Source organism: Trichoderma breve, chromosome 5, assembly GCF_028502605.1.
Source record: "Trichoderma breve strain T069 chromosome 5, whole genome shotgun sequence".
NCBI lineage: Eukaryota > Fungi > Ascomycota > Sordariomycetes > Hypocreales > Hypocreaceae > Trichoderma > Trichoderma breve.
The window spans coordinates 2,858,558-2,879,261 of NC_079236.1; the positions used below are offsets into that span (position 1 = coordinate 2,858,558).

Below are 20,704 nucleotides of genomic sequence, written 5' to 3' on the forward strand. Positions count from 1 at the left end.
GCTCCGTTTAAGTGCCAGCAGAATCAGACAATCCTCCAAGTATTTCCAATCAATTCACCAAGCTTGCAGTTAAGCTGTGCCGGCTTCGCTCCCTCGCCGTTTGTTCCTTTTGCGCCCGTCAGATCTCATCCCCCCTTCTTCCTTGCTACCGCTACCCGGCTCCAGTTTTCGGATATCGTGGGAAAGGAGAAGAAAAAAGCAGCTGAGGAAAAAAAAAGAACGGGGAACTAGGGGTTGCGGAAACAAGTACAAAAACCCCGACCCAGAAACTCGGAAATAAGGGAAGAAATATATCTTGAATGCTTCCTCAGCGGAATGTCCCTTCCGTAGCTCTCTGTCGCCTCTGTCGTTCATTGAACCCTCTCGACTCGACACTGTTGCGCAACCGGCAACGATGACCTCAGCATCTGCAGTTCAGGCGGCCGAGCCGCAGCAGCTGCAAGCCGAAAAGAAGAAGAAGCTGAGAGCGCCGGCCGTTCGGTATCCCTTCTGGTTTGGAGGAAGCGCAAGCAGCTTGGCCGCCTGCGTTACGCATCCATTGGACTTGAGTATGTGTGCCTTTTGCCTCCTTTTTTTTTTTTTTTTTCTTTTTTTGGATTCTCGTCTTTGCTGCTGCTGCGCCCTTCCAATTCCCGTGCTGACCCAGTTATAATACAATAGTCAAGGTACGGCATTTTGAGATGTGACCCCAATTGCATCCGCCGATGTTCGGCGCAACCCCCCAGTCGCGATATTCCATGTCCCAAGTTTTTGAGAAAAAAGCTTCATGTGAAACAAAGGGTTTACCTTCTTCTTCTTCTAACTCTCTCGAAACCAGGTCCGCCTGCAAACTCGCAAACCCGATGCGCCCAAGTCCATGAGCGGCACCTTTGTCCACGTCGTGAAAAACGATGGACCGCTCGGCCTCTACAGCGGCATCTCGGCGTCGCTGCTCCGCCAGCTCACGTACTCAACCGCTCGGTTCGGCATCTACGAGGAGGTCAAGCAGCGCTACATCCGGAGCCATGGCGGCAAGGAGCCGTCGTTCCCCGCGCTGATAGCCATGGCCGTCGGCTCGGGTTTCGTCGGCGGCATTGCCGGCAACTTTGCCGATGTGATCAACGTGCGCATGCAGCACGACGCCGCCCTGCCGCCGGCCGAGCGCCGCAACTATAAGCATGCCATCGACGGCATGGTCCGCATGGCCAGGGAGGAGGGCGCCCTGAGCTGGTTCCGCGGCTGGCTGCCCAACAGCTGCCGCGCCGCCGTCATGACCGCCGGCCAGCTCGCCACGTACGACACCTTCAAGCGCCTGCTGCTGGACTACACCCCGATGGGCGACTCCCTCACCACGCACTTCACTGCGTCCTTCCTGGCCGGCCTGGCTGCTGCCACGGCAACGAGCCCCATCGACGTCATCAAGACTCGTGTCATGTCCACGTCGCACAAGCAAGGCATCCTGCATCTTGTAAGAGACATCAACAGAGCCGAGGGTATCCGCTGGATGTTCAAGGGCTGGGTGCCCAGCTTCCTGCGGCTTGGTCCGTAAGTCGACAAAGAAACCTGCTCCCTGTTTGTTCCCCCATCCACTGACCTCGATAGACACACTATTTGTACATTCGTCTTCCTAGAGATGCACCGCAAGGTATATAGAAAGGTAAAAGGCTTGGATGAGAAAGCCACATAGACAAACCGGCAGGCGACAATGCTTTGGGTAAGGGGAGAGACAAGGCGAAAAAAAAAGCAATCAATCCAATGAGTGAGTGATGGGTGACGGGTTTGTATAAAAAATGCGGGCGGCGTTTTGATAGATTTCTCGGCGGTTGTTTCACCTCGGCATTTTTCTGTTTCCTTTCATCTTTCCTTCACTTTTCTGCTGTCCTTCGATTCGCATTTTGTATTTTCTTGACGAGACAAAAACCACACTCACATCACCAGGGGCCGTGGCGCCCCTGACTCTTTCTGGACATATCCATACATAGACAAGTAGGTAGAATGAACAAACGACTGGCAAGAGGGTATCCATGGATATTATTTCAGAGTGTCTGCTTTTGTTTTGCTTTTTGCTTACATTCCTTTTTTTTTCTCGGTTTTCAGAAATAGAATCCGACTCACCTCTCTAATTAATACGCTGTTGGCCCCCAAAATATTGTACAATCCAGAAGCGTGAAATCATCCTTGCTCATGCGAGATAAGAAAAATCAAAAAAAGGTTCCCAGTCATCCCATCAAACGCCCTCATCCGTTTACTGCCAAGAGTTGCCCTGGCTATAAGGTCCTGATCCGTATCCTGCATTCGAGCCGCCCGCCGCAGAGCCACCATACGACGTCGAGCTGCCGCCATAAGCCGTGCCATTTCCGTAGGCCGTTGCGCTGCCGCCGTATGAAGTGCCGCCTCCATAGGCAGTGTTTCCACCGCCGTATGCCGTATTGTTTCCGTATGGAGTTGTGTATCCGCCGTCCTGCCAAGGTGTTGTGCCGCCATCCATGTTCATATCGGGACTTCGGGGGCCGTCCATGTCGGTATCGTCGCCACCGTATTTTCTGGGATCCAGTCCCTTTAGCAGCCCTCCAATCTTTTGCTGCAATACCCGAATGCCTCCTTGAATAATCAAATCCGGCTCCATGGTTCCTGATGCCTCAACTTCGAAGTAGAATCGGTTCGGCACTGCGTCATAGTCAAAGGGCTCGCCTTCTTGAAGGGGTTCCTCCCACTGAGCGTATTTGCTCTTGGGCCTAGAGCACATGTTAGATTGCCACCCAGACCGCCACCTCGGAAAAAGATTGTCTGCTTACCATTCCTTCTCCGGGTCAGTATTGTTTTCAAACCACATGTCGAGATGGTGCAGCTTGTTGTGAGGGTCGTATTCGAAGCCAACTGCGGACGTCGGCATCCACTTTGCATGCTCCTTTGCAATGCCCTTCTTCGCAATACACGTAATCTTGAGCTCCTGATCCTTTCGCAGCTTGGCAATCAAGCACCCCAGACCCTCCGGATCCGTAATGATGGGAGTTCCAACCGAATTCGCATGACGTCCATCAGCAACCAAATCCCGAGCATAGACCTTCATGATTTCGTCGCTTGTGCACTTTGCGTGCAGCGTGAGGCTGACACTGCATTGCTCGCAGTACTGTTCACAGTCGCAGTCACGGGAATAGTTGAGTTCGTTGACCCCCTTGGAGTCGAGAGGAATTAGGCCAAGTCGATGTGCGATGAACTCGTCGGCCAAGACAGAGCTGTTGACCTCGATTTCTACCAAGTCGATGGCGATTGTCGGCACTTCGGCCTGGATGATTCGTCGCAGGGCGTTGGCGAACGGCAGATTCGTTCTTGAGAGCTCAAAGTCCACGCGTGTGCTATCGGCCTGGAGTACGGTAAAAAACAAAAACAGTCAGGCCAATACTCAACTAATGCAACCCATGAGAGTCTTTCATACCGCTGAAATCTTGACCTGGGGCTGCTCGGGCTCCCCGTCCATAGCCATCGGATCATAATGCAAGGCATCCATCCTGACGAAAAAGCTGGCCGGACTCCGGCGCACGAAGGGCAATAAAGTTGGATTGGTTCGATTATGTTTCCCGATTCAAGCGTTAAAGAAAGCAAGGATAAGAAATATGCAAAAGCTTGCCGTGATGAGGGGGGCAGACTTTGATAACAAAGTGCCGTTAAGAGAAAGTGAAGTAGAGTTGAGAAGCCAGCAGTTCCATGCGCAGTGTTGAGAACGCGCCCGCCATATCGATTAGGAGCAAAGTGAGCCGGAGTATTAGTAATTCCGCCTCTTATCGGAACCTCCCCAGCATCGCGATAACGAAAAAAAAGTTCTCCCCGCGAAAGCAATTGAAAACTACAAGCCAGCAGCAGCAATTGGAGAAGTGCTAATTTTCTGTAGCTTTTGACCTCTTGATAAAAATTCAGATGCCTCCCAGTTGCGCCATCCACCAACTACCAACCCTAAGCTGAATACCATCACAAACAGCAATTGCATAGAAAATTAGCAAAAAAATAAAAACGCCAAACATGAAGATCAAGGCCATCAGCCGATCCGTATCGGCCCACCAGCCTCCCGGCACCGACACCGTCAAGCAGCCGCGAAACCTCGACTCGGCCGTCCACCCCTTTGAGCGAGCGCGCGAGTACAAACGAGCCCTCAATGCCGTCAAGCTGGAGCGAATGCACGCCGCGCCCTTCATCGGCCAGATGGGCAGGGGCCACGTCGACGGCGTCTACTCGCTGGCAAAGGACCCCAACTCGCTCGAGCGCTTCGCCAGCGGCAGTGGTGATGGTGTCGTCAAGGTCTGGGATCTCGCCTCGAGGGAGGAAGTCTGGCATACCACGGCGCACGAGAACATCGTCAAGGGCCTCGAGTGGACCAGAGACCAGAAGCTGCTGACGTGCGCCGCCGACCGCACCGTCAAGCTCTACGATCCGTACAACTTGCCTAGCGACTCGGCCCCGATCTCGTCCTGGCTCGGCGCCGGCGCCTTCACCAGTCTCTCGCACCACCGCTCGAAAAATGCCTTTGCCGTTGCGTCGAGCGTCATCTCCGTCTATGATCTCGAGCGGCACACGGCCGCCCCCGAGGTGCTCCACTGGCCAACTTCCACCGACACAATCACAAACGTCGCCTTCAACTACGTCGAGACGTCGGTCCTCGCCTCGTGCTCCAACGACCGCTCCATCGTCATCTACGACCTGCGCACCTCCGCCGCCGTCGCAAAGTCCGTCCTCACCTTCGCCTGCAACCGCATCTCCTGGTCGCCCATGGAGGCCTTCAACTTCGCCGCCGCCTCCGAGGACCACAACATCTACCTCTTCGACATGCGCAAGATGGACCGCGCCCGCAACGTCCTCAAGGGCCACGTCGCCGCCGTCATGGACGTCGAGTTCTCCCCCACCGGCGAGGAGCTCGTCTCCGCCTCCTGGGACCGCACCGTCCGCCTCTGGAACCGCGACCGCGGCCACTCCCGCGACATGTACCACACAAAGCGCATGCAGCGCGTCCTCTCCGCCAAATGGACCCCCGACGCAAAGTACCTCCTCTCCGGCTCCGACGACGGCAACATCCGCCTCTGGCGCGCAAACGCCTCCCAGAGGCAGGGCGTCAAATCTGCCCGCCACCGTCAGGCCCTCGAGTACAACGACGCCCTCGTCCGCCGCTACGGCCACATGCCCGAGATTGCCCGCATTAAGCGCCACCGACACACACCAAAGGTCGTCAAGAAGGCTGGCGAGATCAAGAACGAGGAGCTCAAGTCCATCAAGCGCCGCGAGGAGAACGAGCGGAAGCACTCGAGCAAGCAGTTCCAGGCCCGGAAAAGCGAGAGAGAAAAGATGGTCTTGGCTCGAGAAAAGTAATCTGCTGGTGCTTGGTTTGGTCCTTGTTTATTGGGGGTTTATAAAATTGGCAAGGGGGGTTTTAAACTTGGGATTTTGTCAAAGGTTGTTTGCATGGCACGGCGTTTTAGGAATGAGGATTCTTCTGGGGGACTCAAAATAATTACTGTCTCAATCTGTAAAGCTAGATCTGCTGGTAGTATACATAGTAGGGAGATCTTTTATTTGTACATTTGTTTGTTCTCATCATACTGGTAAAAAAGAACCGCACCCAATTTTCTCTTCAAACGAAACAAAACATGCAAGGGATTGTTATCTTCCCCTCAAAGATTACAAGTACATATAAGACGACATCACGGCTAGACGCAAAAATCTTAAGCAATCTGTCTTTGAAAAATATCATAAAAGACAAAACATATCGTTACTTTTCGTCTAGTCTTCATCGCCTAAAGTAACAACGCGGCACACAAATCAAGTGTTGGCCGATCAATCAAGTAGAAAAAAAAAAAAAAAAGCAAAGGCAAATCCATAAGCAGGCTAAAATTCCGTATTTGCCTCTTTCTTGTGTCCCCTTTAAACGCCGTAAAGCTTGCCTCAAGCCGGATGAAGAACAAAAGAAAAAAAAGTCTCGGGAAAACCAAGCAACAAAGAAAAGAAAAAACTAGAGGGTGTTCTCGAGGCATACCAGTGCTCAGTCACAGGAGAGCTCGTGTCCACATGTGGTCAACGAGCAATCCTTTTCCGCTCTGTAGGTTGCAAAGAGTGTAGTCGTAATGAAGTTGTCCTGTTTCTCCCTGTATAGTAACTCGCCACCCGCCGCCGTAAAAATCCCTACCCTTCCTCGCTTATCGTCCCAACGCCAAATTTGTTCCGTTCTTGTTGTACAACTAATGCATTGCCTGGCCTGCTTATCCCGGCGGATATCTTAAAAAAAAATCGAGAAAGAAGGAAAAGAAAAAAGGAAGAAAAAAAAGTAACGAGAAGAGAGAATTAGAAGAGCCGGTATGGAAACCCGCTTTAGACGCTGCCACGAGTAGCCTTTTGAGGCTTGTAGTTGGACATCTCGTCAAACCAGCCTCGCCCTTCGTTATAGCGGTAGGCGTGGAAGGCAATGCCATAAGGTTTGGGCTCGATGGAATAGAGCATGCCCAGGGGCACGTCCATGTCGGTAATGTCTTCTCGAGTCAAGTCCATGAAATAGGCCATCAGGACGCGGCAAACAGACCGGTGTCCAATGATCAGAACGTGGTCAGTGATGCGCTCAATCTCCCGCACCATGTCGCGGAGGCGGCTAATAACCTGAAGGTAGCCTTCACCGCCGACGCCCGGGTAGATGTAGTTGAGCTTGTCGTTGGCACGCTTCTTGAACTCCTCGGGGAACTTGGCCGCAATCTCTTCGTATGTCATGCCCTCGAACTGGCCCGAGTTGAGCTCGTTGAGCATTTCCCAGTTCTTGACGTCGTAGTCGTCGTCAACGTCAAAGTATTCGGCCGTCTCCACGCTGCGCTGCAGCATTGATGTCCAGACGCAAAAGTTTTTCTCATCCACATCGCTATACATGTCTGGGTAAGGTGGGGTGTTGTCGCCTGGAAGAGGGGGAAATGACGCCTGCGCCATCTTGCTCTTCTGCTCCATGATCCACTCCTTTCGTTTGTGAGTGATGAAGCGATGGAGAGCTTGGGCGTAGCAGTGGCCTCGCTCGGTAAGAGCAGAATCACCACCTAATTTGCCAAGCTCGTTGTCGATGCTCTGGCCATGGCGGGTGATCCAAATCTGGCGGGGGGCGAGGTTGAAGCTGGAAAGGTAAGTGCTAAGCCCGCCGCTTAAAAACCCCTTGAGTCTGTGCTGAATCAACTTTCGCCCAACATCGACCATCTATAGGAGGTTAGCGAAATAATGAAGAAAGAAAGAAAAGGCTTTCTGCAACCTATGTACCGCCCAACGTACCTGAATGTATTGCATATCATGCTCTTCCTCGTACTCTCCAAGGGGCTCGTATGCGCTAGCATAGGCCTCAACTCGGGCCTTGAAATCCGCCAGTGACTGGATTGGATCCTTATCCCGATAATCGGGGCCAGAAAGCTTCAAGCGCATGTTTGCTTCAAGCAAGTCTGGATCTCTGCAGATACTCTCGATAAACAAGATACCAAGCTTGGGTTCTCTCTGCTTAATGTGATCCACGACGTGCTGTCTTCGTGCGATAGTGCTATTTGTAGCATCAAGGATACCCACGGCACCACCTTCGTTCAAAAGATAGTCCAGGAGCTCGTCCAGGGTATCCATGGCCACCTGCTCTCTAAAGGCCGCAGCCTTTTCGTTCTTGGGGTCGAAGAATTGGGCAGATTGGTCTGCATCTTGCTGTGAATCGGCTCGGTTGAGATCGAATTCCGTAGGCTCTTCTCGATGTCGCGGGCTCAACAAACCGCCAGGGGCTGGCATGCCATTCAGTAGAATCTCTGCAGCTTGAACCGGAGGATCAAGGCAGTCGGGTTCTGGTGCCAGCTTGGGGTGAATCGAGACCTTGCGACCGGCCGTCTTCCGCCGCCGATTGCCCACGTTGAAGATGCGCGACTCGTGCTGCTGCCATGTCAGATAGCGCTGGAGCTTCTTTGTGATGTATGATTTTCCGCGAGCCGGCAAGCCGACCATGACAATGACGAGCTTGGCGGCCACGTCGCGCTGAGGTATCCGTCCATCAGGCGAAACTTTGGACCGGGTCATGCCCGGGATATTGAGAGTCGTCGCATGCGGTCGAACTCGGGGAGTCTGGCTGCCAGAATTCTGTCGCTGAGGAGGCCTATTGTTTTCCCGGTACATTAGCCTGCGTTCTTGGCGAGTGACGTAGTCGCCGTCATGGATTGAGCCTGATTTTATGGTGGAGAAAAAAAACCCTCCGAGCCCAGAACAAAGGCGAAGCAAAATCGCCGGGATATATGGGGAATCCATCACAACAATGAAAGGACGTTTTGTAAGCACTCACATGCGTGGCGAGCTGGGAGCAGTCGATGTGACGCTCCTCGAATACGGCGGCGTCTCTGTCAAGTCGTTCATAAGGTGCGCGACATTGACCATGGCTGGAATCGGTGCGATCGGGACCGGCAGCGTGCTGTAGACATCTTTGGCGGGGGGCGGCAGCACAGCCAGATGGTGGGGATGCTGATGCTCCAGTTCGGGAGAAGCGGGCGAGGTCGACGAGGGAGAGGTGGAAGGAGGCGACGGCGGTGATGAGAAGAGCCGGTTGTTCATGACAAGCTTTGCGAGTGCCGATTGCTTTGCGAGTCGTCGTCCAGCGTCTGTTTGCGAGGAGGGGCAGGTAAGCAGGAAGTTTCTCGATGATGGGGGGCGCAACTTTGGCGCAGAAAAAAAAATTATGACGAGGCGAACCAAGGCGGGTTGGAGGGGGAACAAAAGACCCGGAAAAAGAATGAAGCCGCAAATGCAATTAAGAGAGGAAAAAGATAAAGAAACGAGATTGCGACTGGCGGAAGCGATGGACAGGTTACACACCTTCTCTGCTAAAAGACACTGCGGAAGGCATTTGGAGAGATACAGATGCAGGATCAAGGTTGGAGAGCAAATGTAAATGTCCAGGCCTGTGTTTTGACGCAAACGGGGGAGAGCCTAGAAGGCTCGCACTCGCAGGGAAATAAATGGCCTGCAGCATTTGGCGCGTCCAATAGCGTGCTAGCCTGCTGCCGCACCCTGCGAAACCGGCTCGTGGGTTGGATGAGTGGGCTGGAGCGCTCTGTAGGGGTGTGCTGTGTTAGCGGGCCAGGGCCCTGTGCCAGCGGCGTTCCAGGGAGCGCAGTGCGAAGTTTGGGGGTCTGAGGTGGCCGCAAGTACCGGTACTTGCAGCGTGAGGCTTGCTGAGGGAGGGGCTGACGCTGGGGGTGACTGTGACCGGCCAGTTGACGGCGATATTGTGTGGTCGAGCGGTAGAGGGGCAAAAGGTACAAGGTACAAGCGCAGTCACAAGTGCAGGCACTGGTACAGGTACAAGCGCGGGTTGATAAGTGTTGGGGTGGAGTCGGCTGGCACTTTGTGGTCGAATCCGGTGCGAGGAGATCGAGTCCGTTTTGAGACTGGAAGAAGATGGAATACAGTACAGTAAGCTGGCCTAGGCAAGACTTGGACTGAGCGTTGTGTGTAGTGTGGGAGAGCGAAGATGCCGTAATATATGGCCGACGTGAAACAAAACAAAGTCGCAGCAAAGAATCGAAATGGTTTCGTGGACGGCGAAAATGCTAACCGCTGCGTAATAAAATCTCGTTAGCATCATGCCGGCACCTGGGTGCATGAATAAATGAGATGCCAAAAGATAAGCTGGGATCCATAATAGGGCAGCGTGCTCGCGCCTCATACAAAAAATCGCAGCCCACAATAATAACAACACAGGTGATTGATCAGGTGTGCGCGGGAGCCAACATACGTCAGAAGCCCGTTATATGGCCACCGGAAAGGAGGCTTTGATGACGGGAGAGCAACTGTGCCCAATTTGGCTGATACGAACCGTCTCAGGATTCAGCGAGGTGAGGTGACGTTCCGGGTTGTTAGCCCGAGCCAGGGCAAGTCGATCGATAATGACGGCGAAGCTCGCTGAAGAGGACGAATAGCAGCAACAGATACTATCGTCGAAGTTTGCCGTTGGGGCTGTGGGCTCGTAATAAAGTACAGGTGTACAGGAGCCAGCCTTGAGTGGTGAGAGTTCGTTCTTCGCAGTCGAATATGCACTCTCCCTTGTACTAAAGATAGACACCGAAACAAGGACAAGGGATGCTGTGGTTTGTTGATATCAAGCAGGCGTCTTATCTTTCAAGATGGGCAGAGAGCCTATGGAACAGAAGGAGAGTATTGAAAATCAGAGTCAAAAATACAGCTTCCCACATGGAGCGGCAGGGCTTTATACAAGACCACATAGACAACCCAAAAAAAGGCTCCTACATATGCCTACATGTAACGACTCAGAGGTGCCAACGCCAAACTCCGTGCATGGCATGGCGCTTCGAATGCACCATCTCACCTTGGAAAAGACCAGCCCACTCTGCTCAGCCTGTGCTCTCTTCTACATCGGACATATTCCTCGTCCCTCCATCCAGACAAGCGTTGCCAAGTGGGCGGCAGCGTGCCCTCCCTGGGCTGGGCCAAGCAAGTTACATGCCCATGCCCTCCATGAAGTATTGGATGTACATACTCCTTCGTACATGTCGTACTACCCATCTCTAACAATTTGATACTACCTCTAGCAAGTCGTAGTAAGATCCGTAGCATGCAGGCAAGCTGGCTCGCGTCATGCAGTTAAGGCGGAATACACGGCCCTAAAAGAAAAAGCGTATGAAAAGACGTCCATTTCAGCACCGAAACGGCCTTTGTGCCTCGTGTCCCTGTAGCTGGACCTGATCGGATTCGCGCCGAGAGACGGCCGGGCCTCGCTTCTCAAACGCCCAGGGGGGTGGCTTCAATTGCTTCAAATTTCCGCCGTCCGAGTCCAGCATTACGGGCGAACCAACTTGTTGCTGGTTGGCAGTTTTTTGCTTCCTTTTTCCATTGGCCTCTGAGGATTTTGCTCCTGCTTGGCGCGCTCGGCGGCTTCTGTGAATATTTCTTCTGCCGTCTCGGGATACACACGCCTCCGCCATGTCTCATCCTTTTCAGCCTCTGGTGCCGCACCCCCAGTCTATCCCTTCCAAGGATCGATGTGGTGCTGCCTTGGATCTCTCTCTATCTCTCCATCCCCGCGATTTTCATTAATAGCAGCATGCCGTACGCAACCACCAGCCGCAAGCCGCCTGCACGCCGCCGGAAGCTCCAGTGCCGGTGCTGCTCAGCTATCCCGTGTTGCCTGTCATCGCCCCCATCATATGCTCACAATGCTCTGTTTCTGTCGCTAACCGCGACAGCCTGCGAGATTGAGCGGTCGTGATGCTGTCAAGCCTCGTCAGTGGACTTGTGCAACTACGTAATTTTTCACTCACCGACGTGGGCTGCGTGACAAGACCAAGGCATGCAAAATGATGCAGCCTGCGGCAGATGATGGCGAGGATGGACACCAGCGATGATCCCCTTTCCCTCTCTTCTTGGCTTCGCCACCCTCAGGTTCCCATTCATCTTTCTGCAGCAGTGACAGCAGCGGGCAACGCAAAGGCTCCCCAAAAAGGCTGCTCCAGCAGGAGCAAGGAATTTGGCCGTTCCATTGGAGCACCAAGAGGGTGTCCCAAGCTTGTCTCCGGGAGGGTGTGCATATCTCATCCCCAGCTCAACAACCCACGGTAACCTCTGTACTTGACACGTGCTAATTTGGTTGTTCAACCGCCTTCTAACTGGTTTGAAGTACTCTGGGCCAATCACCATCGATTCCCCCCACGGGCCCTGTGGTTGTCTCGATCCTCCCAAGCTCACATCTCTCCAAATCCATGACCGCTCGTTCCAAGGCGCAAGGGCAGACCGTTGGCTGTAATCTTATCATGCTCTTTTGCCCTCCCTGCAAGGCATCAGCCATTGCTGTGCACTTTGTACTTGGTAGAACCAGTTGGAACTGCGAAACCCATGTCTCACGGGTTTGTCAATGGACTTGCTCTACACCATAGCCCCTCATCTTTCCCGTGTCGCCGATAGCGGACCGTCTTTCTTCGCGTCGTAGCATCGGACATGACGGATCAAGACCCAGCTCGCAAAGGGCGCTCTAATGCGACTCGGGCGCTATGATTGGCAGGCTGGCCATTACCCTTCCTCTTCGCGTAATAATCTTTGGGCATGCGTGGAATTCACATGCATGCTGCAAAAACGGGAAATCTGATAATAACCACCACCCAGAACTAACGGCTCCTCTCGACACTCGATGTGATTCATGTCGAGTGCTACCCATGCTCATGACTCTTGTCCTCTCCCATGTACCCAGCAGTCGTAATTGTGTCAAGGTGACCACGCCAGCCTTACTTTTCTTTAGCCACGTTTGACACGCTTTGCATCCTCCTGTACCGTCTCGTTCTGCAAGCGTGGCCCAACAGTATGCACCCAAAAAGCATGAAGTGTTGAGCCTGCTTTGGCAGAGGCACGGCATTGTTAGCACCCGGCCGACGTCATACAAGACCAGGGGGAAGCGAAACGGCTCGACTGTGTGCAAAAGTGAGTGGACGGAGCACTGCTATAAAAGTACCGGTACGCCGCCGTCCACGCACTGACTTGGTGCCTTCACCAACATGCCTTGACGTCTTAGTGCTTCGTAGTGAGGCGGATGGTGTTTACAGGGGCTTCTCCCATCTATTGGATCAGTAGCGCACTCTCGCATCTCACGTCGATGGTGCATGGATCCCACGTAATATCAAGCCCATACGAGTACGGCGCTGAGCCTGAACCGTACTCGTACAGTACAGGCCAAGGCCACGGCTGAGACAAAGTGATGGCCTCAACAAGCCAAGACGTTGAGATTAAGGTGAGACCTGGTGGCACAGAGGACTCGTACAGAGCAGCGTGCGCAGATGAAGGGGGCTCAGAGACAAGTCTGAGAGACATGGCTGCGTATGCTTAATTTACGCGCCCCCTTTTACCCCATCCAAGCACCAGCTGTTTGTCAGATGGTTTCACGCCATGGTAATATCCCAAGACATTGTCGCTGTTCCAAGTACGACAGCCTAAGCAGAAGGCATATCGCATATCTTGCCATTTCTTGGCGGATGCTGAGGCAGACAGATAGCTAAGGCTTGGTGGCCGCCCCCTTTTTGATCCACGCCCAATGGCAGTGCGGTGCGTGAGGGATCTGCCTTTGCCAGTCATGAGACAACGTGGGCATCTTGATGGCAGGTAGAGATGACAGCATCGCTGCTGCGCTGTCGTGTCAGGCGAGAAATGGTAGCCATTCCAGCCCCCATGCTGTGCTGTACTACTTGCTCAGATCGATCGCTACGCCATGCTGCTCGACGGCGCATCATCATGTGCCCTGCTGACGAGCGCGCGCGCGAACAACAGACGACCGGATATGGGGGATGGTTTGTGCTCGTGCTCGTGCTCGCGCCTGTATATCCGTATGCTGCGTTGATGAATCCAGCAGGATTCGGCGGTTATGCCCACCTTCGCTGAAGCTGGCGCGGCCCACGGGGGGTTTCTCCCGGGCCGTCCAGGGTTTGGCCAATTTCAGTGAGCCAGCGAAAGATCTCATGGTCTGTCGTATGTCAAAGACGAGCCTCACGCCGAAGCTTATTTCGGTGTCGGTGGCAGAACACGCTACCCGTAGCTCAGCTCTGTCGACCAATCTCACCACTTAATCTACGTCGCCTAGGCATGACACTTTGACAGTGGAAACGGAACTCTGTGCCTACAGAACAAGCCCGTGCTTGCATCCTCTCATATGCCTCGTGTGCTACTCGTTTGTACCGCACCCTTCTCGTGGATATTGGATGCCAAGCTGCCGTGGAGGTGCTGTAGAGGTTGGTTGCTCGGTGTTTCCGGACCGGTTTGCATGCTGAGCAATGGATGATCCTTGTTGGTGTGAGTCTTCGCAAGCTTCGCAAGCTTCCCCAAAGGGCCAGAGTCGGCAAAGCTAGCATGGCTGACAAAATGGAATAATGAGCTGTAACATTAGTGCAAGTGATCGCTTCGGGGTCCGAGGGCACAAGAATAGAGCGTCTCCGGAGCATTTGCGACTGAGTGGGTTTGAGCACTTGAAATGGCTTGCGAAATCCGCACCAAGCGCCAGATGCGCAACGTAAAATGAGCGCAAGACCCTGATCGTCAAGCCAACGATCTCGGTGGGCTCGGGGGGACCACAAAACTAAATGTTGCATCAGCTTGGTCTTTTCCTCTTGCTCGCATTTCTCACTCCCACGCAGCGAATTCCGCAATAATGCCAAAATCGCCTGTTTTCATACCCAGTAATAGAGCCTGTATGAGTCGTACTTGTACGTACAGGTAAGGTAGTATCTGTAGTAGCACTAGGTAGCACTACCAAGACACTCGCTTCCCCCTCCACCCATCATACCCCGCGTAATACTCGCAAAAAGTGAGAAACAACAGCGATCTTGCGCACGCGTGTTACCCAGACGGAGACGGGCGGATAAGGGATTCCTCTGACAAGTCCATATTTGCAAGATACAAAATGGGGGTCCCCAGCGTGGTAGCTCCTCTTTGGTCTTCCTAGGCCAGGTTGTGGGCGTGGGGGGCGCGACGCCAGCTACAGTAGCCCCGAATTCGACGAACCATTTGCCGTTCCTGCGTTGAAATCACAGTTGAGCAAGACGATCGGTGCAAGGCTGACAGGGGAGAACAGTTCCGAAAGCGCAGCATGCAGCGTTGGTGGCGTCGCCCGATATTAAACGTTGGAGGAACAAGTGTTGGAATTCATGGGGAACAACAGTTGGAGTTGCATGGAGCCTGTTCCCTAGGCTAGTTCGTGCGGAGTACTTTGTGCTAGCAACTGATGCTTAATTTGCAGTTGATGCATGGAGAAAACTGGAGGCCGGATTTTGGAACTCGCAGCAGTGGTTGCAAGTAACGTTAGATGGAGGAAAATGTTGGATCACATCGCCTAATGATTTGATGATGGCGTCTTGGGTAGGTTTCAAAGGAGCCTTGGAGGTTTCCAAGTTGAAATTGGTAGCAGCATGAGAGAAATCACTGGAGGACAATTTAGAAGGAACCACCTGCAGCCACAGCGCCTCAAACACTTCTAGAATTCCACAAATTCCAAAGTCACCAACAAGTCTCTTGACACTCGCCACATTTTATTTATGGCATTTTATCTTTATTCAGCATGTTATTAACAAGTAAGCTAGAAATACACATTTTCTCTAAATCTCATTGTTCTCAAGAAAACAAACAAACAATTGCTGTGTTTCCATATGAAACTCGCCGTGACTCTGTATCTGAGATGCAAGTGAAGATTTTAGGTGGGGCGCTGTGCCTGCCGATCTCATGGCCAACCAGCGCCTGCGTTTTCCCATTTGGTCTCCACTTTTCTTTGCGATCCTCACCGGCTTCTCACCTGAAATACTCAGATTTCAAACATCTTCAGTCCGCCTCAGCCTTGCCCATATCAAACGCACAATTTTCAAAAGCTGCTCTGGTAAGCCTATTATATTCTCTCCAGCCTTGCCAAACTGTCCTCTTTTCATCCAGTCACCTTACAAGTCGTCATCGTCATCTCATAAAAAAGAAAAGAAGGAAAAAAATTAAATTTTATGCGTTCTCTATTTCTAACAAATTCTCAAGGGAACCTTCAGCAACAGCCCCAGGTGGCAAGAGAACCCATTCATCTTATCGCTCCCACTTTGTGTCTTTGGACAGTTGCTCTTTAGAGTCTGGGTTAAAAGGTACTTTCAGGGCAACCTTACCCCGGCTGTTGGAGCTTCTGTGCCTGTCCAAGTCACGTTCAGCAGATCGCCTTTGCCTGGCCAACCAAAACAACTATCGCTGTCGCCTAGGCAAACGAGACTCGACCTCATCAGAGCAGCGCCTAGCCATTTGTTTTCTTCTGAAATTGCTAGCACCTTCCTCTCGTTTCTGCTCCAAGTCTCCAACTCTCGGCCTATCAGAAATCGCAACCGATAGCAGTTGGCTGCCAGTTGCTTTTTTACACGTGGGCTGATCCAAATTATCCCCCCAGTAACGCATTCAGGCCACTCTTATCTTCTTCTGACGCATCATCGGCCATCAAAGGGTTTCCTATTTTATATCCTCTCACTACTGCCAAGGCACCCGAAATCGCGAAGATAGGATAGCTTGTGTCCACTGGTGATTCAAACACACGCTCTTGTTCTTGCAGAGAAGTCCTCGTCAGCTGAAATCAACCCTTTGCCTTGAATCTATCAAAGCAGAGAGTCACCTCCTCTTCCTTGACGAGGACGAACCCAAACACGACAGATCATTATGGCTGTCGAAATGGATTACTATGAAGGAAATGGCGAGGCAGGACTTGACCTTGAGATCAAAGAACCCCGTCAATTCAGAGGCGCTTCGCCGAACCCATTGATTGATGATATTCGAGCTCAGAACCTGCCTCGAGGCGTGCTCATCCCTCTGAAAACGACCCAGGAGGTTCGCCAAGATCACACTATTGTGCAGGCGTACATTACAAGAGCTCCAACCAAGTCTGCTAACGACGTTATCACGCAAGTTTTCATTTCCATGCTCAAGATCTACTGTATGCTAACCAGCCTTTAGACTCCTGCGCGACATGTGTCCTGACGGTAACGCTAATACCTTACCGCACCTTCGTCGATGCGCAAAGCCATCAGATCTCCCTGCGCATCTCAAGACGCAGTTGATGAATGACACACCAGTTGGACGGCAGATTCACACTGCAAAATCTACCTGGATATACATCATCGTCGGAGAGGCCAAGGACTTTTCTCAAGAAGAGCTCATTATGTTGCTCTCTGGCGTGGAAGGAATCGAGAAAGAACCCTTCATAAGTCTTATTCCAGTTCCACTGTTGGCACCGACCTCCCAGGTCCAGGCCGCCATGTGGTCTTCACAGTTCTGGCCAACTGTCTATCGCAAGAATAACCCTCTGGGACCGCATCCGGGCATGGTGGCCCGTGGCACTGACGATATCAAGCATGACACGGCGATTTGGATGGCATTAGCCCATCGCGTCGCTCTCCAGGCCAAGGCAGCAGGTATTGGAGAGGCCATGGGTGCCGTGATTGTGCAGAGAACCGAAAGCGGTACAGAGCTCGTTGGACTTGCTGGAGACGCCAGACACCACCAAGGAGGTGCCCTAATCATGGGTGGCAACAATCCCATGTCACACTGCGTCCTGCGCGCTATTAGCATGGTGGCCCAGAAACTCGTTCGGTACGAGCGATTGGCTACCGAACAACCGATGGAGTCCGCCAAATTGGACTTTGACGCCTTCCAGGACGTGCCCTTAATTGAGCTGGAAAGAGAGTGTTACAAGCAAGAACACCCAAACAGAGACGGCTACCTATGCCACGGACTGGAGCTCTACGTTACTCACGAACCATGCGTGGCGTGCTCCATGGGTGTGCTCCACTCACGCATGGGAAAGGCGGTATTCTGCAACCATATGCCTCAATCAGGCGGCCTGAGCTCAGATGATCGTCCTGATGGAGGTGGACGAGGATTGGGTCTTTTCTGGAGACGAGAGCTCAACTGGAGCTTGCTGGCCTGGGAGTGGGAGAGTGACGGCGTACCTGACCTCCCCCCCGTTGACCCAACCACTCACGTTTAGGATTACCACCTCCGAGGACGATATGAGACTCGACACTGCCCTCGCTGGCTGGAGCAGTGCAGGACGATGGAGTCCTCCGGGCAGGGGAACGCCCAAGCTACGTGGTATGGTTTTGGTTTTGGTAAAAGTATAACGCGCTGTTGCTGCATCGTGTTGCGTCTGTTTATACGAGTAATTTATGATGGAAAATGCATATTGCTACGACGCTATTGGCGACGACCGAGGGGAGTGTTGCAAGGAAAGGGAGAGGGGTTAGATAATCCTCTGTTCGCTGAAGGGACTCGGTACGAATTACGAGGTATCAGATTACTTTGTGGAAAGTTTGTGATTTTTAGTACGGCATGGAACGGCGAACGGATGGCTGAATTGGCATTGGCAAAGACTTGTATTAGTAGCTTAGCTCACCAAGGGAGCAATAAAACAAAAAGGACATTTGCATACTTCTTGATGATGTGGAAAATGGAGAGATGTGATTGATGGCTTTCAGCTTGTTAAGACTCGCTTTGACTAATCTACACACTCAGGTTTTTACACTTTATACTGGCATACAGGGTAGGTTCATGTCCATACACACCTTATAACGGCCTCACATATCACATCTTCGACGCTCTTCATCACCAACGTTAATACGAAGCACAGCTACCGCTTGGAGGGCTGGGCGGCAGAGATGCCCCAAAGCTGCCCTAACCACCGACATCACAGGGATCCGGCGCCTCACTTTGCTGAGGTCGCATCGCGGCAAATGCAACAGACCCCGGCGTCTCCACAGGCGGGAAAGCGGGCAGCTGCCCCTCCTAAAGTTTGCGCGAATCACGCGGCTGCTCTGCCTTGCTCTCCAAGGGCAGAACCCCCCCCCCCCTTTCGCCTTCGCTTCCTCGCCTGGCATCTCTCGTCTCTCCGCGCAGCTCCCGCAAAGTCTCTTTTAAAATACCGACTGTCCGAGCGCCCGCTCAGCTCCAGAAAAGCCCGGCCGGCCTCTCCCTCGTTGGCTAATCGCCATGCCATTGATGTGAAGTTGATGCGCCTTCGCCCTCAGCCTTGTGCGAACATCATCGCCAACGGCATAACCGCGGCACGCTCCGAGTTTGGCCCCGACACGATTCTCTCCAGACGCCGCTTTGGCTGTGTGGTGCGGCTGGCCGTGACCGAGACCAGGCTGCGATCAAGCCCTTTCCGAGCTCGCACCGCAGCGCCGAGCCTGGCGCGAGAATATTATGACCTGGCCCCCGGCTCGTCTGTTTTCAGGTTTGGCTTAACAACTTACACGACGCTCAAGACCATGGGCAGCAACAACAAACGACCGGCCTCTACTAGCGCTGCGGCGGCGAGCCTTTCGAAAAAGAGGAAGACGGACAATATGCAAAAGTACTATGCCGTACAGGCGGGCTTTGTCCCTGGTGTGTACCTGACATACTCGGAATGTCAAGCGCAGACGGCTGGCTTCAAGGGCGCCATTTGTGAGTGGTCATTCTCCGGCGAGTTGACGAGCCTTGGGCGATTCAGTGTTTCTAATTATTGGCCTGCCGTCTATAGTCAAATCCTTCATTTCCAGAGACGATGCCGAAGCGTTTGCCGCCGGGAAAAAAGTTGCTGTGGCTGATGAGCCCGCGAAATTCTATGCCGTCGCAGTCGGCAACCCCACGGGCATCTTTACAGACTGGTCCGAAGCTTCAAAGTCCATAACCGGCATCAAGGGCCCCAAGTACAAACGCTTTGGAACCCGCGCAGAGGCCGTCGCATACATCCGACAATATGGTAATCGGGAGGCGATAGAGGCTTTGGGAGAGAAGGTGGTGGAGCCGGTGAAGAAGGTCGAGGTTGAAGAAGAGCCTGTCACCATCAAAAAGTTTACTCCCATCCAGGAGGTGGCCACGAAAAAGCCCGCAGAAGACGTTCTCGACGTATGGACAGATGGAAGTAGTCTGGCCAATGGCACAGCCGGCTCTCGCGCTGGTTTGGGCGTCTACTTTGGAGATAAAGATCCCCGCAACCTGGCGGAAAGATTACCTGGCGAACCACAAACGAACCAGAGAGCGGAACTCATGGCCATGCAGCGTGCCCTGGAGATTGCGCCGTTGGAGCAGCATGTCCGGATTCACAGCGATAGCCAGTATTCGATCAAATGTGTGACTGAATGGGCGGTCGGGTGGAAGCGGAAGAATTGGCTGACAGCCAACGGCGAAAAAGTAAAGAATCAGGACATTATACGGGCCGTCCTCGACAAGATAGATGAGCGAAACAAGGCGGGTGGCCGAACTTACTTCCAATGGGTTAAAGGCCATGCCACAAATGTTGGCAACATTGCTGCAGACCGGTTGGCCGTTAGAGGCGCCAACCTCCCCTGAGATCAGCGGTATTCGGCCCCCTACGACGGATAGAGATGAGAGTAATGTTTTTTTGGGGGCCTTTCCCTCCCGTTTGTTTCCGGCAGTGTGGTTGCAATATACAGACTGCGGAGAAGATACGAAGGTGTTACGGGGAAAGCATTCATACCATGGAGTTGGGCATGAGAATTAATGATTGTAACGGCAACTGGAGGGATTTGTGAACTTGTAGGGTAATTTACATATTAGCTGAGGAAGGTCGTGAATTGATACCTGGAGTTTCGCTGTTAATGTTTGCTTGAGCGGCTGTAGTTTCTCCTAGTCTATGCTTTACAAATGCCAAGATTTCAACGAAAACAGAAACAAGATAAGGGAAAAAAAGTGATAAGCCCTGGATGCGACCCTGCTAAGTCGAGATGACTCTCTCGCCGACATGTACATATTTTTTACATAACTCCCAGGCATCCAGCATTAGTAGGATTGGTGGCTGCTCTACAGGGATATCGTGACGAAATCTTTTTGGATCGGGAAGCCAAGGTGTCTTTGGTGGAGAATTTTTTCTTGGCTGACTATACAAAAACGCCACTTACCGACATTGTCGCCAAGAGTCATCTCGAGATTTTTCCCGACCGAGACTCTTGAACCATTCCTTTGTATAGACAGACTCTCTGACTCTGTGCGCATATCTGCTACCTTTCAGAGATTGATAAGATTGAATCCTGACGTTAATTGGACTTTTCTGCCTCTCTTATCTACTCTACTATACCGACTTTGCGCTTTCGTCTTTTGTCTCACCTGAACCGGGGAACCTTTATTCCGACTTTCTCCTTGGGGCGAAAATCCTAGGGGCAGGTCTGATAAAGAGAGTTGAGGGGGCGCGGCT

The 20,704-nt window shown here is 52.6% G+C and overlaps 5 protein-coding genes across 5 annotated transcripts; 3 read left to right on the top strand and 2 right to left on the bottom strand.

Moving 5' to 3' along the window:
• Positions 1-394: 394 nt before the first annotated feature.
• On the top strand, positions 395-1,666 carry T069G_08521 (mitochondrial carrier protein domain-containing protein; the record flags this gene model as incomplete). The annotated part of the gene is made up of 3 exons (XM_056175731.1): positions 395-526; positions 818-1,524; positions 1,582-1,666. The coding sequence occupies 3 exons, from the start codon at positions 395-397 to the stop codon at positions 1,664-1,666; spliced, it is 924 nt and encodes a 307-aa protein (XP_056026680.1).
• A 558-nt stretch (positions 1,667-2,224) lies between these two features.
• On the bottom strand, positions 2,225-3,487 carry T069G_08522 (RNA polymerase rpb3/RpoA insert domain-containing protein; the record flags this gene model as incomplete). Its single annotated transcript, XM_056175732.1, has 3 exons — positions 2,225-2,714; positions 2,775-3,343; positions 3,416-3,487. 3 exons carry the CDS (start codon positions 3,485-3,487, stop codon positions 2,225-2,227), a joined length of 1,131 nt encoding a protein of 376 aa, XP_056026681.1.
• A 509-nt stretch (positions 3,488-3,996) lies between these two features.
• On the top strand, positions 3,997-5,334 carry T069G_08523 (WD domain, g-beta repeat domain-containing protein; the record flags this gene model as incomplete). Its single annotated transcript, XM_056175733.1, has 1 exon — positions 3,997-5,334. One exon carries the CDS (start codon positions 3,997-3,999, stop codon positions 5,332-5,334), a length of 1,338 nt encoding a protein of 445 aa, XP_056026682.1.
• A 996-nt stretch (positions 5,335-6,330) lies between these two features.
• On the bottom strand, positions 6,331-8,851 carry T069G_08524 (6-phosphofructo-2-kinase domain-containing protein; the record flags this gene model as incomplete). Its single annotated transcript, XM_056175734.1, has 5 exons — positions 6,331-6,814; positions 6,872-7,188; positions 7,261-8,110; positions 8,294-8,606; positions 8,821-8,851. The coding sequence occupies 5 exons, from the start codon at positions 8,849-8,851 to the stop codon at positions 6,331-6,333; spliced, it is 1,995 nt and encodes a 664-aa protein (XP_056026683.1).
• Positions 8,852-16,170: 7,319 nt separating this feature from the next.
• Positions 16,171-19,842, top strand: T069G_08525 (RNase H domain-containing protein; the record flags this gene model as incomplete). Its single annotated transcript, XM_056175735.1, has 6 exons — positions 16,171-16,412; positions 16,465-17,439; positions 17,498-17,601; positions 18,022-18,049; positions 18,200-18,954; positions 19,031-19,842. 6 exons carry the CDS (start codon positions 16,171-16,173, stop codon positions 19,840-19,842), a joined length of 2,916 nt encoding a protein of 971 aa, XP_056026684.1.
• Positions 19,843-20,704: the final 862 nt, after the last annotated feature.